At 43.3% G+C, this 24,318-nt stretch overlaps 1 protein-coding gene across 9 annotated transcripts in view; it reads left to right on the top strand.

Annotated features, from left to right (window-relative positions):
• The first annotated feature begins 8,876 nt into the window (after positions 1 to 8,876).
• Positions 8,877 to 24,318, top strand: part of magi2a (membrane associated guanylate kinase, WW and PDZ domain containing 2a) — a 161,827-nt gene continuing 146,385 nt past the window's right edge. For 5 of the 9 annotated variants that reach the window (XR_012600075.1, XM_074697665.1, XM_074697671.1 and 2 more), the window contains exon 1: positions 8,878 to 9,376. Coding sequence is in view for 8 of the 9 variants with exons in the window: in XM_074697665.1 (XP_074553766.1) it covers positions 9,076 to 9,376 (301 nt within the window). In the remaining variant the exon portion in view is untranslated. Of the gene's footprint in view, positions 9,377 to 24,318 lie in introns of all 9 variants that reach the window. The other 4 variants (XM_074697666.1, XM_074697664.1, XM_074697672.1 and 1 more) reach the window with 3 other exon arrangements.

Below are 24,318 nucleotides of genomic sequence, written 5' to 3'. Positions count from 1 at the left end.
GCATCGTCTTTAGACCCTTTCTGTTTCTGTTTTCTACCAGCACACAAAACATGTTTTCAGAGTCTTTAATATGTCACAGTCTGGAGTCTTTAATCAGGAGCTGTTTGTCCAGACCCTAGTTCAATTATTCATCATGTTTACTCAACAAGCTACATTTAAGCAGCAACATTTAAGCATCCAAACATCTAAAGATCCAAACATCTAATGATCCTAACATCTCAACAATTAACCATAAAAATAATTTAACTCTAAAGTTAGGAACAAGCAGAGCTGTGTGGAGGTTGTGAGATGAGTTTCACTTTGAGATTTCATCCTCGACAGGATCGATGTGTGCAATATCAGCAGGCGGAGTTTCTCTACCTCTTTGCAGACAGACGAGAGCAGAGGCAGGGAGAGGAACAATCAGAGCTGTGGGCTGCGGCTGGAGCTGAGTATAAATACACAGAGGATATAAAAAGAGCCACTGAGTCACTTCACTTTTCACACCTGGAGACAGGAGCTCATTGTTCATCTCATTTCTCGGCCAACCTCATGGTTTGATGGTGAGCCTCACCTCCACCTGTGGCCCTGGATGGCGTGGTCTCTCCTGAGTGGCTTGTTGGTAAACATTAAGCGTCATGGCAGAAGGAGATCACAGGAGGTAACCACTACTTCGCTCACATCAGTCTGAGTGGATCAGACCCAGACACTCAGTCAGAAACCGTTTAAAGACAGACGATGACAGAGAAGCGATGAAGATCCTCGAATGAACCCCCTTCACTCTCCACAATCCTCTTCACCTCAAATCCTCTTCCCTTATCGCTGTTGCCGTTCCCGCCCAAAGGTGTCGCAGACCTCATCCCAAACCTGCTGCGAGGTCGGGTTTGTTTACCTCGAACAGATCCCCACTGCCAACGTCTGAAAGTTTCCTCTACTCTCTCCCCGGCAGGAAACTTACGTGCTCCTGTCTGAGCAGAATTTTAATTCAATTGACACTCTATGGGGCCGGAGAGACGGAGCAATAACTCATCCTGTCTGAACGCTGATGGCCGAGTTCAGCCTGGAATAAAACCATCAGATTCTGTGACGTTCAGATTATCTGCTAAACTGAAACAAGCTCTGTCCAGGGTCAGACTCAGATTTAACAACACTACTAAGCGATTTTGGGGAGTTTGACACCTCTCTGTTTATCTGTTTGTTTCACAGACAGGCTGACCTTTGACCTCTGACAGCTTCTAACCACAACCAGGCAGAGCAACCGAAAAGACAAGAGATTGCCCCCCTTCAGACAAAGCGGTACAAACCGCCCTGGACTGATGGGCAGGTAAATTTTCTCTGACAGTCAGATGTTCCATTTTTCTCCTAAACATAGAACCAGTTTCAATGTTTGTTCTTTTAAATATAAAGACCTTTTTATAGTCCCCCTTGTTTCTGTATTTTCTAGTTGTTGTTTTTTTTTTGTTTTTGTATTTGATTTTTTGTTTTTTGTTTTTTTTTTAATAAAGTTTCTAAGATTTTCTGTTTTCTTTTTTGTAGTTTCTGAAGTTTTTGTATTTTTTAAAGCTTTTGTAGTTATTTCTAGTTTTCTCTTGTTTTGTAGTCCATGTAGTTTCTGTAGTTTTATCATTTCTAATTGTTTTGTTTTGTAGTTTATGTAGTTTTTTTTATTTCTGATTTTTTTGTTTTGTATTTTTTTAATTTCAGTTTTTTTGGTTTCTTAGTTTCTGTAGTTTTTTAATTTCCTAGTTTTTGTTTGGTAGTTTCTGTATTTTTTTTTTATTTTCTGTTTGTTTTTTTTTTTTGTTTGTTTTTTGTGTATTTTCTGCAGTTTTTTGAATTTCGGATTTTTGTTTTGTAGTTTAAGTATTTTTGAATTTCTGTTTTTTTGGTTTGTAGTTTCTGTAGTTTTTGTAGTTTGCATTGGTTATGTCGTTTTTTGTAGTTTCTGATTTTTTTGTAGGATTTTTTTTTGTTGTTCAGTTTTTTTTTTGTTTTTTTTTGAGGTTTCTGTTATTTATTTATTTCATTTTTGTAGTTTCTGATTTTTTTTAGGATTATTTAATTTAATGTAGTCCTTATTTGAGGTTTCTGGTATTTTTGATTTTATTTTTGTGGTTTCTGAATTTTGTGTAGTTTCTGTAGTTTTCTATTCATATTTTCTGTTTCAGTTGGAGACTTTTTGCATCATAGAGGTCACCTTAAAACTTTTGTGTTGTAGTCTCCCCCTCCCCTCCTTTAATCAGGTGTAAAGCTATATTCCTCAGTATAAAATACTGAGCCTGCAGGTGTTTGTTAAAGCCCCTCCAGCCCTTCAGCCTTCCTCTCGCCTGCAGACGTTTGGCCCTGCAGCTCATGCTGTCAGTCTGAATCAACATCTCATCACAGAGACACGTGTTGGTTTTTTACTCTCATAGAGGTCTGTGATCTCTTCCTGCTGATGAATATTCAATGTGATGGTGATGCTGCTTTCAGATGATAGCTCTCTTACTTATTTTAATTGCCTTTCATGAATATTCTCCTCTGACACATCAATTCAGAGGAAGATGGTGGTTAGCAGCGAGGGGATGTGATGGGTGGATGATGGAAACTTCCTCTGGCTGAATTCTGAGTAAGTGACGGTTTAGCCTTGAGGTCAGATGGCTGCTCAACCTTCTCCAGTGATTCCTGCTGGCTGTAAGAGGCAACAAGTTAGCTAGCATCTCTGGGAAGGCTGCATCAGTGTGGACTTTGAGAGCCAGCCCCTCTGCCATTACATGAATAAATGTTATAAGCTCTCTTGCCCTTTGACCTTCCAAACCTCTGACTTTACAACCCTCAATCCCTTCCACCCTCTGACCCTTTGACCTTACAAACCTTCAACCATCTAACCCCCCAACCCTCTGACCCCCTGACCCTTCAACCCTCAGACTCTTTGATCCTTCAACCCTTTGACCCCATGACTGTCCAACCCTCTGACCCTCTGGTCCTCCAACTCTCCGAAGTTCTGTACCTCTATCCAGCTGTCCCTCTGACCCTCCAATCCTCCAACCCTTTGACCTTCTGACCCTTCCAAATCTCTGACCCTCTGATCCTCCAACTATCCAAACTTCTGTGCCTCTGTCCAGCTGTCTCTCTAACCCTCCAATCCTCCAACCCTCTGACCCTCCAACCCTCTGACCCTCTGGTCCTTCAACTCTCCGAAGTTCTGTACCTCTATCCAGCTGTCCCTCTGACCCTCCAATCCTCCAACCCTTTGACCTTCTGACCCTTCCAAATCTCTGAACCTCTGAACCTCCAACTATCCAAACATCTGTGCCTCTGTCCAGCTGTCCCTTTGACCCTCAAACCCTTTGATCCTCCAACTCTCTTACCTTCTGTACCTCTTTCTGGCTGTCCCTCTGATCCTCAAACCCTCCTACCCTCTAACCTTCTAATCCTCTAACCCTTCAACCCTCTGACCCCCTAAAACCCTGGACAGCAGAGGAGCAGAGCTCAGGTAAGGTGTCATCAAAAGCAGGAGGTGACATTGAACAAACTTATTGTTATGTTCCCTCAGGTAGACTTCCCTCCTGAAGAACTCTGATCTGTGTTTTCTCCAGCAGGGGTCAGTGTTGAGCTAAAGCTATCTGTTATTCAGCTCTCCTCCTTGCTCCTCTCCTCTCCTCCTCCCTTCTCCCTCTACTCCTTGTCGCTTTTTTTCTCCTTACTTTCTCTCTCCTTCCCCTTATCTCCTCTCCTCCTCTCCTCTTCTCCCTTTCCTCCCTGTCAGGGAACATTTAGCGTGTCAGAGCAGGAACAATAACTTGATTTAATATCTGGGTCATGTAAAAATCTTCTAATCTTAGCAGAGAGAATATTTATTGACTGGGGGTGAGTGACTCGGTGTTGGCTGCTGTTAGCTCAGAGATTCAGGCTGAATATTAAATTGTGATGAGCAGAATTTGCATGTAAGAGGAGGAGCTGACAAACTGTAGAGCGCCACCTAGTCAAAAAGACCCAAGGGAGCAGCAGAGAGAGAATAACAATGAGGATTTGATTTAGCGGCAGGAGGAGAGAAGATAATCCCGAGCAGAATGTAAAAGACTTCAATATCAAAGACCATCAGGTGAGACCAGGATCATTCAGGACACAGATTTCTGAGCTATAAAGATTTATCTGATAAAAGCCTGATATTTGTGAGATATAAATATGGATATTTGTGAGACAGTGAACAATGGCGTCGACCAGGCAGTCCCTCGTACATCATCTGACCGTTTATCCATTTCCTGTGAAGGTGATGCAACAGTTTTTGCTCTCTGAGGAAAGAGAGGAGCTTAAGGAGCCGCTGATCAATGAGGGTCTTTAGACAGAGCTTTGTGAACAGAATACCGAAAAAGGCCTCTGGGAAAACGCTCACCCAGGGTCGTCCAATCATTCAGCGGCAGAGCTGCTGTGTGTTAGCTAGAGGCAAATCTGTCTCCAAACACAAACCGCCTCACTCCAGACCAAGAGGGCAAGATGCCGCTAGGTTTTGAAATATTCAGCAGAATCCCTGTGGACTTCCTCAGACCTGTTTCTGCTCTTTATCCCAGACCCACAGATCAGGTCTGCTCTCTGCATCCAACTCCACATCCAACATTATATACAGCTAACCATGCATCCAAATGATTATCAAACTTTACATCCAACTTTACATCCAACTCTACATCCAACTCTTAATCCAACTCTACATCAAACTCTATTTACAGCTAACAATGCAACTAACCATAGGAATGAATATCCAGCTCTACATCCAACTCTCCATCCATTTCCACATCAAACTGCACATCCAACTCTATTTATTGCTAACCAAGCAACTAACCATCCGAATGAATATCCAACTCTACCTCCAACTAACCATCCAACTCTGTATACATCTCTCCATCCAACTCTACATCCATTTCCACAACTAGTCATCCAAATGAATATACAACTCTACATCCAACTCTATCTCCAACTAACCATCCAACTCTTCATACACCATCCATTTCCACATCCAACTCCATTTACAGCTAACCATGCAACTAACCATCCTAATGAATATCCAACTCTACATTCAACTCTCAATCCAACTTTACATCCAGCTCTACATCCAACTCTATTTACAGCTAACCATGCAACTAACCATCTGAAAGAATATTCAACTTTACATCCAACTCTGTATCCAACTAACCATCCAACTAACCATCCAACCATTCATCCAATCTACATCCCACTCTATATCTAACCCTATTAACAACCAATCTCCAAACTAACCATCGGATTGAATATCCAACTTTACATCCAACTTCGTATCCAACTATACATCCAACTAACAATTCAATTTAACATCCAACTCTACACTCAATTAACCATCTAACTCTGTTTTCAGATCTACATCCAACTTTATATCCAACTCTACATCCAACTGTACAACCATCTGATTAAAATCTCACTTTTTATCCAACTTCACCACCCACTCTACATTCAACTTACCAAATTACTTTGGATCATACTACATCAACATCTGCATCCTACTTTACACCCAACTTTACATCCAGCTCCATGTCTAACTCATATCTAACTCTATGTACAACTCAACATTTCACTCTACATCCAATTCTTCTTCCAACTCCATATCTAACTTTACATCCAACTTTATATCCAAAACTACTTCCAACTTTACAACTAACCATGCAACTAACCATCCGATGAATACCCAACTTGACATCCAACTTCACATCAAGCTATACAGCCAACAAACCACCTAACTCTGCAACGAGATCTACATTGAACTTCATATTCAACTCTTCATCCAACTCTATTTACCACCAACCACCCAAGTGACCATCCGATGAATGTCCAACTTTACATCCAACTCCACATCCCACTCTACATCCAACTCACCAAATTACTTTGCATCACACACTACATCCAACGGAGCATCCTATTTTACATACAACTTCACTTACAGCTGTTCATCCAACTCTATTTATAATGAACAACTAACTCTACCAAATCTATATCCAAGCCTTCATTGGACTTTCTAACTCTACATCCACCTCTATATCCAACTCCACATCCACTTCTGCATCTAACTCTACATCCACCTCTATATCCATTGCTTCATTCACTTCTCCATCCATCTCTGCATCCAACTCTTTATCTTACTCTATATCCAACTCTATATCCATCCAACTCACCCAACCACCCTGCTGTAGGCCATGCCTCACCTCTGAGGTAATGTGGGGAATAGGAAGCAGGAGGCTGTACATGTAACAGGAGGAAGGAGGCTGTGTAGGAAACAGAAAGCTGGGTAGGAAAGAGGAAGCTGGAGGCTGTTGATGAAAAGTTCAGGTGAGAACAGAGGAAGGTGAAACACAAAGTGGGGATCTGACAGAGGACAGCGGGACGAGCTGGCAAACAAACAAAGGAAAGGTTTATTTTATACTGAGAGGGGAGGAAGGTGAGGACAGGTGAAGGAGAAAGGTCAGGTGACCATCAGGTGACTACAGGACTCATTAGATCTGGGTGCAGACTGTGCCAGCTGTAAACTGAATGTGCAGAAATGTCCAGCCACTGATACAGGAACAGTTTCTAGATTAGTTTATGAAAGTCTTTGAAGAGTAAACGGGTTAGGAGCTTTGATGCTTCTGGTCCCTGAGACTGAGCTGGACACAGAGTGGATAATAACTTCCTGTCATGAGCAGAAGAAACCATCAGCAGCTCGTTGCTGTGTTCAGACCAGCTTTAATTATCCTGAGAGGAGGCCTGTCGTAACCGTTACATCATGTAGCCCAGGATCCAGGAGCAGCATCACGGCACATGAACTCCCATCTGGTGGGAAGACGTGACTGATGGCTGCACAGAGACTGTGTGTGTGTGTGTGTGTGAATTAAAGGATTGTTGCTGTCTCTGCAGGATGTTTTGACCAGAGTCACACCTGTTCAGGTAAAAGTTGTATTTTAATTGGAGGATTCTGTCTTTAACCTGCTATTGTCAATCTGTTATTCCTTCCCTCCTCTGTGCTGACGTCCTCCTCCCTGACTCCATTTCTGCAGCGAGCCGAGCATTCCTCTCCCTCCTCAAACATTACCTCCTCTGCTCCTGCTCCAGCGAAACACTTCTCCTCCCTCCTCTCTGCTTTTCTTTGTCACGTTTTAATTTTCACTCTCAGTCTGCAGCTCCCACGTCTGGAATGCTGAGGCGTCTTTCCAAATCCCACAGAGGAGAAATGAAGCTTTGTCCGATACTTTGTTGACTTCACGGCTGAAGGACATGGACACAGCTCAGTGATGTGTTTTTGATCTGACGTCCTCTGGTTTTCTGCTCGTTGTACCTTTGTGTATCTGGTATCTGAGATCTATGAATGTTCAAATAAATTTCATCATATTGAAAACCTTTTCTCTTGTTTTTAATTCATGGAGGAGTTTCTGTGACTCTAAACAACATCTTTGATAAACTAAAATGAGGAAGAAATATGTGTATCTGCGATTTCAGTCAGTCCTGAGTTTACCGTTCGTCCTTCTTTATCACTTTGAGATGAACTCAGCAGGATTTCCTCTAAGAGCCAAAACGACTGAGTGTGTATGTGTGTGTGAGTATCATTAATCAGGAGTAAAGCTGGGCTCTCGCTGCCCTTGAGATGGTCTCAGTAAAGTCTGGAGGATGTTCAGGACGTGTTTCAGTTCACCTGAGGAGAGAGGTTTTAAACATTGATGCACTTTTTCAAATAGCAGGGAACAGAGCGAGGTCAGCCTAAAGAGTCCAAACAGAGGTGGAGGTAAGGCCTGAAGGAAAGACAGCAGCTTCTTTACCTAAAGACTAAACTTCCTCCTCTCTCTGATTAAAACATCCTTTGATACTCTTTAAACTCCATCACTCACAGCCCTCGTCAGAGGACGAGGAAAGAAAAGACATATTTGTGGTTTGAGAGAATAAATTATTTCTGCTTAGCTGCAGCCCAGTGGAAATACCTCCTCTCTGTCTCTCTTTTCCATGGAAAACTGAGAAAAGCCTTCCTCTCTCTCCTCCTCCTCCTACTTCAGCCTTCACATCCGGGTCATTCGGGTTGGTTCGAGCGAGATGCTGCTTTCAGGAACCTCCATGTAAACTTCTAAACTCTGAAGTTTTAAAGTGGAGAACGGATTCCCTCAGAGCAGAATAAACCCTTTAACATTTCATCCAAAAATTTAAAAAATTAAATACGCTAAATTAAATAATTTTTATTTTTTAAACAAAGTGTTTAATCCTGAGGCACTAAGATTGTTAAAAAATAAATAAATAAATAAATAAATAAATAAATAAATAAATAAATAAATAAATAAAATAATAATAATAATAATAATAATAATAATAATAATAATAATAATAATATTTCAAGCTGGAGAGACGACCCTATCAGGTCTTACTCAGTTCAACATATTTTCAATGAGGTACAGCAACTCAAAAACTGCTCCACCAAATGGTTGAGTAGTGAGTTAATCTGTGTGGAGATGACTGGAGTTGATGCATTTATAGGCTTTAACATAAGCTATATAACACTTTCCGGCAGTAAAACTAAAAATAAAATAAAATAAAAATAAAATTTCCTCTCCCTTATTGATGTCTGAATAAAATTTTGAAATAAATATTTCTACACAAAAACTTAGCTTAAAAGTTATTTGAATGGATGTGAGGGTAATTAGGGTGTATTAGACTTATATTGATCACGTGATCAGTTATGGACAGCTAGAGAGACACATTCAAACAATGTTTTTCTTATTTTTCAAGGCTCTGCTTGTCCCTGCATTTGAGTTGTGTGTGTAATTCCTCTGAATCATAAATTACCTCCAGCTTTGTTTCCTTTTTCAAGTAGTTTCCGTCTGAAGCTGAAAATTCCGATCTTTAAACCGACCCCTGAACGCAGCCCCACAGACAGGCTGATGAGCCAGCTGCTGTGCGCGTGAGAGTGCGTGCTGACATGGATCCGACCAGAGCCTCCTGAAGTGGACTCGGCTCAGACTCGGTCGGGACTCGGTTCAGACTCGGTCCAGTGTTCGGGGACACTGAGGGACTTTAAGGAGCGCTGAAACTTCTCCCCCCGCAGGCTGCACTCATGTGATCCCTGTTGTTGGAGCCATGTCCAAGAGTCTGAAGAAGAGGAGGACCCACTGGACCAACCGAGTCCATGAAAGCGTCCTCTGCAGGAACCAGGACGGGGATTTGGGGCTGGAGCTGAAGGGCGGCGCAGAGAATGGACTGTTCCCGGTTATTGGTCAGCTTCTCCCGGGCACGGAGCTCCTCAGCACCGGGAAACTCTTCCAGGATGAACTCCTGCTGGAAGTCAACGAGACCCCGGTGCCTGGACTCACTACCAGGGACGTCCAGGCTGTGGTCCGGCACAGCAAAGACCCGGTCCGACTCAAGTGTGTCAAACAGGGTGAGTTTTAACAGGTTTATCTTTTACTCTCCGCCTTAAAGCTGTTTTCATTCCGTCTCTGGGAACCGTTAGCTCTCCCTCTCCGGGTCTTAAAAGATCTGCTTTTGTCTCTGAAACGGATTCTGTCTCTGCTGCTCGGTGCTTCGACACAAACAAAGCTCTAAACTAACTTTTGTCCGTGTTCAGGTGAAGTTGAAAGTCTTTGTTAGTGTTTTAAGGAGGATGTTTGTCTGTGTTTGGAGTTTAAGTCTGTTTCAGATTCCTCTGACCTGTTCGCGTCCCATTCCACTCTGTGTGAAGCTGCTGGTTTCAGGGGGTGTGTTCCATTTAGAGCAGTATGAAATCACACAGCGCAGGTAAACACAGGTACTAAACTAACATTTATCGTAATAGATGTTGAATTATTGTTGAATTGTCTGTGTCATCAGACTTTAAAGAGGTCTGTAGCCGAGGCTGCTTCACAAAAAACATTTAATAGTTTCCTTTAAATCACAGTCTGACTTATCTCACTCACTTTACTTTGCTCTTTTATTGCATTTAGAGCTGAAAGAGCTGGTTGATGAAGTAATCTGTCATCTGTTAAAGCTTAAATTACAGTCATTGTGTTTTAATATGTATTTAAAGTGACAGTGACGTTATTGTCGGTTAGTTTTTCACTGTGAAGTATTTGTTTTCATCATCCTCTTTGGAGAGGAAAGGAGAGACAGAGTCAGAAAGTTAAGTTTTACCTCCTAAAACACGTTAATAATGACAGAACTGTGTGTTAGTGTGTCTTTATATCAAACCTGATCTGACCTTTAAACACACCCTGAACATTTATCACCCAATTTGTTTTACGAAGAGGGTCTGAGTAAATCCACATGAGCCTTAGTTTATCCTAACATTATCGAGGTGTCATGAGGAATGAGAGGGAACATTAAGTCTGATAAGGTCAGAGATAGAGCAGCGGTTTGCAGTGAGCTGCATTCAGGTCCACATTATCTGAGACTCTGTCTGTGGGCCGCTACATGCTGTTTAAAGCTGTTTTCCTTATCAGCTTTGGAGTCACTTCTCAGGCTGGTCTGTCCTGTGCTGCTTTGGGCTCATATCGGAGGACATGTGGTCTGTCATTTTAGGGTGAAGAATCAGCCGTAAGAGGCTTTGGATCAAAGTCTGAGCCTGCGTGTGTTTAAGTGTGTGTGCTGTAGATGTATTTAGTGAAGCAGCTGGGGGCATATAAAACTTGAATTATTGAGGTGCAGGGTGACGTTTGAATGGGTGATGTTACCCGTCGCTCTGCTCGTTTTGGTTGTATTGCTTGTGTTTCCTCTGATTTTTAACTCTGATATGAGCCTGAAGTAAACGTGGAGAAATAAACTCAGCATCAAAGATTATTCTCCTCTCAGCAGACAAACATGAACTCCTTTAGCCTGAGAGAGCAGTTTGATATATTTTCCCTCAATCTTTTCGAAATAAGTTTATTCACAGGCTGGACTCAGTGATGCCTCCTGCTGGTTTCTGAAGAGAGGTTCAAATCACGGTCACCATGTTGGAAATTCACTCGTAGCTTCATGCTAAGACAGAGCTGTGAACCTGCAGGTGTTTCGCTGAATTACTTCCTTCCTTCCTCCACTTGCGTCTTAGTCCCTTCCACCAGAGATGCATGGGAGAGATGCAAGGAAATGAAGAGAGGAGAGAGGATGGAGGAGATTGGTTTTGGGAGGAATGAGACGTCCTCTCCTCCGGGGCATCACATGAAGCGATGTGTTTCAGCGATGACACCGTAAGCTGATCACCTCTTGATCATCTGTCAGTCAGTTTTAACAGCTGTTTGTGTGTCTGCACATAAACAGTAAAGGGCTTTGTCTGTTCCTTTAAACCTGTTTCTGGTTATTATTTGTGCTGTTTTGAAGATGGATGGATGTTTTGAAGCACTTTACTGATAAAATACGTCATTAGCATATTATTTATTAATTATTTAGCCTGTATCTAGAGTGCATCTCACCGTGAACTCTGAAACTTGTTAATATAACCCAGTTTGTTGTGTCCCAGGAAGATATTATCTATTAGATTTCAGTTTTCAGTATTGATCCTCCGTTATATTGACTTGATGATGGTTGTGTTCACTATTTAGTTCTTCAAAGTCACATCAAACCTTTTTTTAATCCCAGATTTACGACCCCTTTAAATGATCCTCAGTGACTGTTTTTATTTTGTCTTTTCTGTCTCATTAAACTCTGTTGTGTTTGCGGAGTTTCATGTAGAAGAGTCGGAGCTGCTGCATCGTCCAATCAGAGAGTGATATTCCATTCAGGGGCGTGTCTATCAGTGAAAAGACTTCCGCAATGCCAGCTCTTGTCTTTCAATTATCGCTTTGGGACAGCCCTCAATAGGGCGACTCAGAAAGTACCTCTGATGCCACGGAGGAGAGAGGGGAGAGGAGACTGCAGTTAATCGCTGAGCTGAGAGGGAACCTCTCAGCTCTGAGAACCTCCCTCTGTGGAGCTGTTCAGAGTCTTGCTCAGCTGTAAGGATCTCTCTCATGAACAGAAGAGGAGTCCCTGCACATGAAAACATTCACACAGGCTCTGCTGTTGACATTCATTCTGAATTGGCCCTCCTCCAGTGTTTGTCTGAGGATTGAGACGGGGGATAAATCCTGAGTCTATATCTGAATCTAATAACGGAGCTGCCGTTTTGCTCATCTTACTCTCACATTACTCAGATGTGTGTATCCAGCACCTGGCTCTCTGTGTGCACACCTGTCTGTCTTTTCTACTTCGCAGATGCTGTGATGAGAGTCTGCAGAGGACCTCAGAGTGATTCAGGCTGTTTCTTATTCAAAGGTTCAAAATCTCACCATCAGCATAAAATGATTGATTTCGACAGGATGTGATGCTCTTCAAACTATTTCAACTTTATTTTGGATGGATATGATGAATAAATAGATATCAGCTTCTTGTCAATCAGATATTAGCAGCTCGTTTCAAACAGCCAGTTCAGGAAGGTGTTTTCATCATCAGTTTGACCTTTGCCCTCTCTCTGTAGGAGTTTGTTGAACAGGAGACCAATTTCTGGACTCTTCTCCTACAGAGCTGTACTGTTGTAGTTTGCAATTCCCTCCTAGTAGGCCTCCCTGCGTGTACATTCAAACCTCTGCCCACTTTGCTCTGCATTGTGAAAGACGCCTGGTGCTCCCAGCCCAGCGCGGCTCCAAATCTCTAGCCAGACTCTTCCCCTCTGTTGTTCCCATATGGTGGAATGAATTACCTAAATCTGTACGACCCACAGAGTCCCTTTCTACTTTAAAGTGATACTCCGGGATGGAACAAGTTGGGTCCTATCACAAGGTTTAGGGCAGAAATTACCCCTACAGCAGTGTTTTTGTGCAGCAGAAGCCCAGAGCGCTCGCACTCAGACGGGGCCATATTTTACTTGACCGAAAACACAAATAAACGGACTCCCACCGAAAAAATCGGATATTGGTCTGCATTCACACTTTATTTAGAGAATTTTCAGCGCATTACTTTCACACAAAAACACCGCTAAATAAGGCTCTAGTTCTCATCGTGTCTCTTCGTTCTGGCAGACTACCTGTGTTTGTTTATATCTGGCATGCCGCGCGCGGACTGATACACTAAGCGGCAAGCGCCTCGTAGCCAGCTGTGGCTCTGCAGCGGAGGTAGCGCCGTTTTATGACACGATGAGACTAGAGCCTTATTTAGCGGTGTTTTTTTGTGAAAGTAACGCGCTGAAAATTCTCTGAATAAAGTGTGAATGCAGACCCATATCAGATTTTTTCGGTGGGAGTCCGTTTATTTGTGTTTTTGGTCAAGTAAAATATGGCCCCGTCTGAGTGCAGAGGAAACCGGCAGAGGAGCAGGGAGGGGGTGTTTGGTGCGAGCGCCCTGGGCTTCTGCTGCACAAAAACACTGCTGTAGGGGTAATTTCTGCCCTAAACCTTGTGATAGGACCCAACTTGTTCCATCTCAGAGTATCACTTTAATCTGACCCTTCTTCTCTTTGTCCTCAGGGGTAGAATGGGTCAGAGCGATCTCAGACCCAGCTCCTTAATGGCAGCACCTGCAGCCAAATAACTTGTAGCACTGTTGTAGCACTAACTAGGTTTTTTCTTCTGTCTAAATTCTTGCTTGTGTTGTATTGTAGTGTTGTAGTGTTTGTCCTTTGGACAAAAGCGCCTGTTAAAGGAAACTTGTCATGGTCTCTCTGAAATCAGCATTAATGAAGCCTTCACAGGTGTGGGCTCTCCTGATCCTCATACCATCAGGGATGCTGGCTTTGACACAGCATCCAAGGGTTCAGTAGCAGCAGCTGGAAGACGTTTCGTTTTTATCATTTAGGCCAAAGAGAGGAAGTCCAAAGAAGTGATTTTCTCCAACGACGCAGACTGGATTCACAGAAAGAGGACTGCACAGCGATCCAGTACGGCTCGAGGGGACTCCAGTATGTTCTGACGCCGTGCAGTCAGCGAGGCGTGCCGCGGGTAACGGGATGACTGATGTGAGTGATGATGAGTCTGGACCGGTCACTGGTCTGTCGGGGTTTGAACGATGGGACGGGGCGATCCCTGAGAAGTTGTGTTGAGTCAGACACACACTCACACTCACACACACACACACACACACACACACACACACACACACACACACACACACACACACACACACACACACACACACACACACTCACACTCACACGCTGTGCTAATGATTCTCTGTACAGTCAGACCCATCTGTCTTTCTGTCAGGGCCCCGCTGAGAGTGTGAAGCTGCACCAGCAAGAGTAACACCCAGAGTGTGATACACAATCACACACACACATTAAAGAGCTGCGAGCGTATGTGTGTGTGTGTGTGTGTGTGTGTGTGTGTGTGTGTGTGTGTGTGTGTGTGTGTGTGTGTGTGTGTGTGGGTGCGTGTGTGTCTCCAGGGCTGCAGCAGCACTTAACACATGCTGTCCAATCATGCCTGACAGAGGTTTGGAGCAGAGATCCTGTTGACGTTGCTTCTGTTACAGTGTCTGACTGCCAGGCTCACCTCTGGGGACAGGTAATGATAAGGCACACACACACAAACACACACACGCACACACACAGGCTCACCCTTTCCTCCTGTCAGCAGCAGCCATCTGTTGTTACGAGTGTTCGCTTGAAGAGGAAAGCTTCAGACCTCGGTGTTCAGAGTCGATCCGTCCCTCAGAAACATTTATGAGCTTCAGCAGATTAACCAAAGAGCAGCTCTGACACACCTGAGTCCACAGTCTGCTCTGTCACCGTCCAGTAAATCGCAGGTTTGGTGAGTCCACCTGTAAGTGACGTGATGGAGTCTGATGGTCAGCTGACAGAGATCCACACTCTGTTGTTCAGTAATCTGTTCATGAACTGAATGTTTCAGCTCGTGTTGTGACTCTGAACAGGTGTTTCATCTCATTATGTAAAAGTCTGCAGATGGTCTCACATATTTATCTCCACACAACTCTGAACTGTTGAATCAGGACGTTTTTGTACTCCAAGGAGACGAAGGAGAATTGAAACTTCCTGTTCATGTTCACAAAAAAAGCTAAACACAGTTAAAATTAATAGGGATGTCCTGATCCGATACACTGATCGATTTCTGCGCCCGAAATGGCATTTGGAGGATCGGATCGCATCAGATTTCTGATACAGTTTTTATGTGTTTTCAGCACCGTCATACTTTACATGCAAACATGTCCACTATTTGAGACCACTTCTCTTTGGATTCATCAGAGAAAGGTGTTGGTATTAGATCTGTGTCGGCAACTAGGGGTGGGCAATATATATCGCACATGATGTTCTCCAAAATGTTGCCTTAATGTTGTGCAATTTTCCATTATCGAGTATTACTGTTTCTAAAAAAAAAGTAAACAGAGGGTGTATAGATGGCAAAGGAGAGGTGCTTGAAAGTCCTTATTTGCTGAATGCTTGCCCCAGAAGCCAATCAGTGGACAGGGTTCAGTCACATGACTCAGGGGAGTGCTGCAACTTCACAGAGAAAGCATTGGGAGATGTTTCCTATGGTGGTTTTTCCAGCTCTCTGTCCGCTATACGGAATAAGTTTGTCCGTGTGTGTAAATGCGCACACGTGTTTGTGTGTCTGTGAACGCTTTGGAGCAGAACTTCGCTGTGCGCAAAACAGCATGAGGAGAAATGTGAACGTGGCAATGTACAAGTGACATCCTGTTCTTGTGAATTAGATGGATGACATAAGGCTTCCTGTACAATGTTTTACAGAGATGTATGAACTTGGGGTGCACCAGTCACAATTTTCTCCAAAAAGACCGCTCTGCCAATACCAATTTTGGCGGATACAGATTTTTATTGTTTGGAGTGAGGGGAAAATGGAGCAAAAGATTGACAGATGGATCGAGGTGGGGTCGGCAGTGATAAGGCCAATATACCGGTCTGATGTGGTGAAGAGAGAGAGCTGAGCCAGAAGGCAAGGCTCTCGATTTACCGGTCAATCTACATTCCGACCCTCACCTATGACCATGAACTGTGGGTAGTGACCAAAAGAACAAGATTGCGGATACAAGCTGAAATGAGTTTCCTCCCCAGGGTGTCTGGGCTCAGCCTTAGGGATAGGGTTCTTTGCTTGGACATCCAGGAGAGGCTCGGAGTAGAGCTGCTGCTCCTCTGGATCAAGAGGAGCCAGATGAGGTGGTTCGGGCATCTGGTGTGCCTCCTGGACGCCTCCCTCTGTACGTGTTTCTGGCATGTCCAACTGGGAGGAGACCCTGGAGTACCCAGGACACGGCTGAGAGATTATATCTCTGGACTGGCCTGGGAACACCTTGGTATCCCCTCAGAGGAGCTGGTGGAAGTGGCCGGGGACAGGGGTCATTGGTCTTCGCAGATGGCACTGCTGCCCCTGTCAGACCTTCCTGGAGGTATATAAGATAAGATAAGTTTTAAATGTAAGGATGGGCCAATCACCGACCACCAATTCTCCAAAAATCAGAAACCGGCGTTGATCGTTCGATCAACCATCAGATAAACAAGAACTGTTTTTTTAAAATGCTGTGTCCATCTATAGTTGTCCTCTTAGTAGGCAAGTAGTTTTACAGTAGTTTTAGAATATTATTGGTAAATTTGAAAAAAAATTGAGCTGTATTTATTTTCCTTTATCACCCACCCCTATCGGCAAAACATCATGAAAAATTGGATTGGTAGTCGAAAAATCTGTATTGGGACATCCCTAAATTTGACTTTACGTTTGTGTACCTGAGCAGGTAAAGGTGTTTGGTGTGTACAGCATGAAGCTACAGATGCTGATGAATGGAGCAGAAAAGCAACGCGAGGCTGATCTATGATCTGATCCTCTTCATGTTATCTCTCTCAGCCCGTCAGCGTGTTTGTGTCTGACAGCAGGAAGTGACAGATCTGTCTGCAGGATGTTGTTTGGTTACCGTTTTCCTCTGACTGACACCAGCCGTCTGTCATCTTCCTACAGGACCCTCATCCGTCATCAAACCTGTCCCTCTGCTCTTTCTGTGGAGCCTCATCCATGCCGCTCTTTCGTCCTGAAGATGAAATGATTCCTCTTGTCTACTCAACCAATCACTGCTGTCATCTCCTCCTCCAGGCCTCGTCTTATCCTCAGCCAATCAGAGCTTAAAAAAGCAAACTGGAGCCAATCAGGAACAATAAAAGCCAGAAAGAGCCAATCAGAGCAGAGTATTTCAACAACGCTCCAGGCAGAGCCAATCAGAGCGTGGCATTTCAGACCCTGGGGAGTAAAGCTGATGTTTTTGGAGCTGTGATGGATCTTAGATGCTTTTTCTCAGGTTGCCGGATGTAAACTTGAACCTGGTGGGTACAGAGAGACATTATCAGATTTTGGTCTCCACATCAGGATCAGTTAATATTCCCCAGCCTGAGCAGGCAGAGGTATGAATATAAATGAGCTCTAAATGTTTTGGAGGGAGGGGGCGCTTGGAGGGTGAAATTGGCTGACCCGCTCGCAGAGATGAGGCAATATTAAGAGAACTCCTCGGCCCACACGAGCTGATTCACCAAAACCAGGAACAATCGATATAAAACGATTAAAGTTTCTCTGAGCCGCTCGGCTGCTCTCTGTTCCTTCCTCCATCGCTTGCAGAGCTTCAGACTTGGGTCGTTTTTATTCTGCACAGAGGAGAGAGTGTGTGTCCCGCTCAATATGTGAGTCCTCAGTGGATTAGACACATCCACACATGGATTACTAATCTCTTCTATAAATGTTGGACAATTAACGACTGAATCCTCACCTCCCGCTGCTGAGGGAGGACTAATGAATCCGATCTTTAAGTTTTAGTCTGAAAACAAACAGAAAACTCTGTTAGAAGAGCAAACAGGAAGAAACTACACCTCGAGCTAGCACGTCTCTCTCTGTCATTGATCCTGTCCAGCTCTGGTCTGGGTCTGGCGCTGACGGAGCAGCTCTGTGACAGGATAAAGAGTGAGCAATACGAGCGTGAAGCAGACATTGATTGGGCGCCCTGCAGTATGGATCTCTCTGACACGTTATTAGCATGTTGATTCAATAAAAGCTAACTGTGCCGTCTCGCGTTTGTCTCCCTCTGAGGACTCACACCTCTGGAGATTCTGTCTCGCCTTCAGTGTCCTGGTAGTAAACGCTTGTCACCTCCACCCCTCTCTCTTTGTCTCTAGCTCACACTCATTTCATCACTTCCTGTGCCAGGGATGAGGAAGGGTTGTTCAAACAGTCCAGGAGGTGAAGACCCACCCACCGTCCCTCCTGGTGTAAAGTATGTTTCCAGAAAGAGTAGATTCACTGGATCTAAAGATTTCCTTCACACAGAAAATGATCAGTTTGAAGATTTTCCTTTGTCAGAAACTCATCTGTTTCTCCGAGCAGAGAGATTTGTCTCCCTCTCCTTGTCCTCTGTTTGCAGACACATTTAGAAGCAGCCTGAGGTGATCTGAAGATGCTTTACAGAACATTTACCTGAGTTTGTTTCTGTCAGTACAGTAATACGAGTGTTTAGGTGTCCTGAGGAGAAAAGCTCAAGGTTTACTTCTATCTGACTTCACCTTCAATCTGTGGATGTTGGATGTTAATGTGGATCTGTTGATTTTAAATGTTAATGTAGATGTTGGACATCAACATGTGGATGTTGGATGTTGATGTGGATCTGTATATGTTGGATGTCAACAGGTGGGCGTTGGATATTAACATGTGGATGTTGGATGTGAACATGTTCTGTGGATGTAAAGGTGGTGGATGTTGGATGTTAATATGTGGATGTTGGCTTTAAATTTAGATGTTGGATGTTAATATGGTTTTGTTGATGTTGGAAGTTAACATGGATGTTGGATGTTGATGTGGATCTGTTGATGTTAGATGTCAACTTGTGGATTTTAATGTAAATCTGTAGATGTTGGACGATGAATGTTGATTAATCTTTGGATGTTGATGTTAACATGCAAAAGTTGGTTGTTAACTGTAAATGTGGATGTTGGATGTTAATGTGGGTGTTGATGTTGGATGTCAACTTGTGGATGTTGGTGTGAATCTGTAGATGTTGGATGATAGATGTTAATTTGGATCTTAGGATGTTGGTTGTAAACATGTTCTGTGGGTGTAAAGATGGTGGATGTTGGATGTTAACATGTGGATCTGTAAGTGTTAGACGTCAACATGACGATGTTGGATGTTGATAAGAGTGTCAAAGTAAATGTGGGTCTTTAGGTGTAACGATGCAGGACATTGGATGCTAACATGGATGTTTTATGTTTGATGTAAATGTGGATCTGTTGATTTTAGATGTTAATGTAGATGTTGGATGTTAACATGAGGATGTTGATGTGAATCTGTAGATGTTGGATGTTGATGTGGATCTATGGATGTTGAATTTTGAGCATATTCCGTGGGTGTAAAGGTGGTGAATGATGGATGTTAGATGTTGTTGTGGATCTAGTGGATGTAAAGGTGGTGGATGTTGGATGTTGATATGTAGATGTTGGCTGTAAATTTAGATGTTGAATGTTAATGTAGTTTTGTTGATATTGGATGTTGATGTAAATGTTGGATGTTAATATGGTTTTGTTGATATTGGATGTTGATGTAGATGTTGGATGTTGATGTTGGATGTCAAATTGTAGATTTTGGTGTGAATCTGTAGATGATGGATGTTGATGTGGATCTGTTGATGTTGGATGCCTACAAGGATGTAAGATTTCAACACGTGGATGTTGGACGTCAACATGTGGATGTTGGATGTAAACATGAGGATGTTGATGTGAATCTGCCGATGTTGGATGTTAACATGTGGATGTTGGATGTGAACATGTTCTGTGGGTGTAGAGGTGTTGGATGTTGGATGTTAATATGTGGATGTTGGCTGTAAATTTAAATGTTGGATGTTGATGTGGATCTGTTGATGTTGGATGTCAACTTGTGGATTTTGGTGTAAATTTGTAGATGTTGGATGATGGATGTTGATTAATCTTTGGATGTTGGATGTAAATATTTTCTGTGGGTGTAAAGATGGTGGATGTTGGATGTAAACATTTGGATGTGGATGCTGAAGGTGGATCTGTTGATTTTTGCTGCTAACATGATGTCATCATGTGGATGTTGATGTGGATCTGTATATGTTGGATGTTACTGTAGATCTGGGGATGTTGGATGTTTACATGTTGATGTTGGATGTTAATATGTGGATGTTGGATGTAGATGTTGATGTTGGATGTTAGTAAGGATCCCTGGATATTGGATGTTGAATGTAATTGTTAATGTGGAACTGTGGGTTTAAAAGTTTTGGATTTTGGATGCTAACATGGATGTTAGATGTTAACATGTGGATCTGTTGGTGTTAGATGTTCAAGTGGAGCTATTGATGTAAAGGTTGTGGATGTTGCATGTTTATTTGTTGGATGTTTATGTGAATCTGTGGATATAATGGTAGAGGATGTTGGATGTTGATATGTTGTATGTTTACATGGATCTGTAGATGTTGGATGTAAAGTGGATGCTGGCTGTTAACATGTGAACGTTGGATGTTAATGTGGATCTGTGGATGTCTTCTCTTCTCTCCTGCTGTCAGAGCTTGGTGTAGTAGGATCTGTTCTGAATAACCCGCGCTCTGATTGGCCGGTTATTTTCTCCCCTGCGAGCCGTCTTTCTTTAAACATTGATTTTATGCTTCAGGAGCTTCAGGACTCTGAGAATCCGTCGTTCACACTGTGGTGCCCTCTCTGACTCCATCCTCCTGCGTGGTTGAGTCAGACGATATCTCTGTGTTTGTAGTAGAAGAAGAACTGAGACTAAAAACTCATCCTGCTCAGGGCTACGAGAGATCGGTGCTCAATCTCTGAGAGTGCTAAAAACCTGGATCTGAGCTAAGGGAGGAGTGGATTCACAGCTGGTGGAGAAGAGAGAGCTGAATGTAGAACACATGTCTCACTTTTCTCCAAAACTTCTGGGCGCCTGAGGCGAGCGGAGCCACGCTGAGCCGTGTTTGAACCTCAGGGAGGAACAAGAGGGACGAGGCAGACGCCTGGCATCACACTGCCTCCTCTATGACTGCTCTCTGAGGAGTGTGTTAGGAGTGTGTGAAGAGGTTCTGAGGAGTGTGTGTTGTTCATAGAGAGGTATGCAGTCATTAGGCAGAGGTCAGAGGGAGTGCATGGCCTCTGTTTCTCTCTGTCTTGTCCTAACAGCTTCATAGAGAAGAGGAACAAAGTCCCTCCTCCAACAATTAACCAGAAAACTTCTCCTTCTTCACTCCTCCTGACCTGTGTTTGCTCTCCTCCTTCATTAACATCCTTTCTTCTGACTCCCTGCTCTCCCCTCACATCCACTTGTTAGAGAAACACGTTAATTAATCCAGAGTTAAGGCTCCAATTTAAAGCTCTAAGTTAATGCTCTATACAAAGCTCTGAGACAATGCTCCAAGTTAAAGTTCTAAGTTAACGTTCTAGTTAAAACTCCAAAGTAAATCACCAAGTTAAAGCTCTAAATTCACGATCTAGTTAAAACTCTAAGGTAAATCTCCAAGGTAAAGCACCAAGTTAATGCTCCATTCAAAGTTCTGAGTTAATGCTCCAAGTTAAAGCTCTAAGTTGATAATCTAGTTAAAGCTCTGAGTTTACGCTCTAGTTAAAGCTCTAAGGTAAATCTCCAAGTTAATGCTCCAAGTTAAAGCTCTAAGTTAATTCTCTAGTTAAAGCTCTAAGGAACGACCCCCAAGTAAAAGCTCTAAGTAGACGCTCTGGGTTAATGCTCTAAGTTAATGCTCTAAATTGATAATCTAGTTAAAGCTCTAAATTAGGGCTCCAAGTTTAAAGTCTTAGTTAATGATCTGGTTAAAGCTCTGAGTTCACGCTCTGGTTAAAGCTCTGAGGTAAGTTAACACTCTGAAAGCACTGAGTAACCACTGAGAGTGGAAGCTCAAAAAGTACAGCTCTGGGTTAGAGCTGTAAACTAATGTCCTGAACTAACCCTCTAAATCGAAGCTCAGAGTTAAAGCTCTAGTTAAAGCTATGCAGTAATACCCTGAGTTAAAGCTGTGGGTTTGAGCTCTATTTTAAGCTCTAAATTCAAACTCTGAGTTTAAACTCTCAGTTAAAGCTCTTATTTAGAGCTCTTATTAAAGCTCCCAAAGTTTTGTGTTAAAGCTCTTAGATAAAGCTGTGCATTTAAGCTCTGAAATAGAGCCCTGAGTTAAAACGTTCAGTTTATGAAGTGAGTTAAAGCTCTGAATTAAAACTTTTAAAAGAGCTCTTAGTTCCTCAGCGAGCTGGCACAGGATTGGTTAGAGTTCATGACTGTAATTAGAGGATCTTTCACCCTCAGCTCTGTATTTCATGGGGTTTTGGTCTCTCCTTTATGCCCCTTTTGGCTCTAGTTCTCTTGTCTCTTCTGTCGACATGGTCTCTGGGGTCTGTTTGAGGTGAGCGTGGATCTTTGAATCCTGTATGTGGACTCTTCTTTCTCTGAGTAAACTTCCATTTGCTAACCTCAGAGGGGTGATGTCAGTCTGTAACTTTTGCTGCTCCATCCTCACCCAGTGCGTTATCAGTGTTAAAAAGAAAGACACAGGAAAACAGGAGGCTGTAAACTGCAATTCCTCAGGTGTCCACTAGAGGCTGGCTCTAGAGCCAAGAAGTGTGTGGAGACTTTTTCCTCCTCTGGACTGTCAGCACTGATCTTCTGTTTCAGACACCTGTACCCACCTGACAGGTAAACACTGAACATGCCTCCCCCGGTCTTTCAGCGAGCGTCTGCAGAGATACGTTCAGACGTTTCTAAACACACGCACACACACTCTCTGGCCTCCTGTCCTGGTCTGTTAGAGTCCTGCTCTGCTGCTCCTTTATCTTGTTTACACCAAACAGAAGAAACTGACGCTTTGAGTCGTGTTTTCAGGACGCTGAGAGGAGAACTTTCTCTGCTCCATCATCCTCTCATCCTACAGCTGCTCTGCTCTTATCAACACACCAACACTGTAAGATAATCCCCTTTTCACACTGTTTCTCCTGACTCAGTCCAGAGACCTTCCTCCTCACAGTTTTGACCAGAGGGAGAGGAGAGGATGTGTGTGTGTGTTTCCCCGTGGCCTGGCCGTATTAATGAGGTCAAACCGATCCTCTCTTTCCTTAAACAGCTCATCCTCTCATCGTGCAGCCTGCAGGCTCCTCCACTTGTCACAGAGAGAGCGTTTTTTTGCTGCAGTCGGGCGAATTATCTCAGCAGCTCGGCCTGAGGCGTGTTGAGATTGGAGCTTTAACGCTGTTAGGAAGGAACCGGGACTCAGTGTTGTCCTGTTAGTTATCTGGGCCTCCTGCTACGACAGCCACAGAGCGGAGAAACCAACACTTTACACTAAACTCTTTATTCAACTGCAGAGTGTTTACAGCCTGCAGGAGAAAACCGACACTTTCTGTGACTCAAGGTAAAAGTCTGAACACACATCTACACCCCATAATAACCTCACACACTCATGCATTTATATACAATGTACAATTAATATATTAATACACAGTATATGATGCTTTTCTCCTTTGAACAGAGTCATTCTGTTCTGACTCTTCTGTTGATCTTTTCAGTTCAACATTATTTAGAGTTTAAATAAGGACACCCATCTGTGTGCTGGTTCCTCAGTGCAGAGACCTTGTGTCTCCTGTCTTCAGGAGACAGGAACGATGAGAACATCTGAGGGATAACGCTGCGAGGAAATCTGTGAGAGCAGGAGGGTTTGTTTGGCTGCTTTTCTCTGCTGCGAATCCATTCATTCCCAGCCTTACACTTTCTGACGGCTCAGAGCAATTAAAGGAAATAGGTCCTCCTCATGAAGCCAAGAGATACGAGATGAAATGAAGGAAACAAGGAGACAAACCTACAGAGGAGGGAATGAGATAAAGATAAAGGAAACAAGGAGAGTTACCTTTGAAGGAAGAAAGTTTAGGTTCAGAAAAACACAAGAGTGAGATACAAAGAGCGTTTACATGTGAACATTCCTCCTCTATAGGTTTGTTTTCTCATTTGATCTAGTTCTGTGGCTCAACTGGTTCTGGTTCTGGTCTGCGTCTGAGCTGGGGTGATAGTGCTTTTTGCTGACGTTGCACAAATACAAACTTATTGAGCCTCTTTAACAGGCTCATGCACAGGAGTTTCAGTTTGGCCTCATTTAAACCTGGTTTGACATATTGTGACATTGATTTGACTTCAGTCAGACCTCATTTGGACCTGGGTCTGACCTCATTTTGACCTGGGTTTGACCTAATTTGACTTAGGTTTGAGCTCAGCCTGAACTCATTTTGACTTGGGTCTGACCTCATTTTGATCAGGGTTTAGGCTCAGTTTTATCGGGGTTTGACCTCAGTCTGACCTTATTTTGACTTGGACCTGACACCATTTTGACCTGGATCTAGCTCTTAGTCTGACCTGGGTCTGACCTGAGTTTGACCTGGGTTTGACT

This window comes from Halichoeres trimaculatus, unplaced genomic scaffold (genome assembly GCF_033239565.1).
Source record: "Halichoeres trimaculatus isolate MK-OKI-2021-1 unplaced genomic scaffold, fHalTri1.1 fHalTri1_scaffold_21, whole genome shotgun sequence".
NCBI lineage: Eukaryota > Metazoa > Chordata > Actinopteri > Labriformes > Labridae > Halichoeres > Halichoeres trimaculatus.
This window is presented reverse-complemented; position numbering and strand designations above follow the sequence as displayed.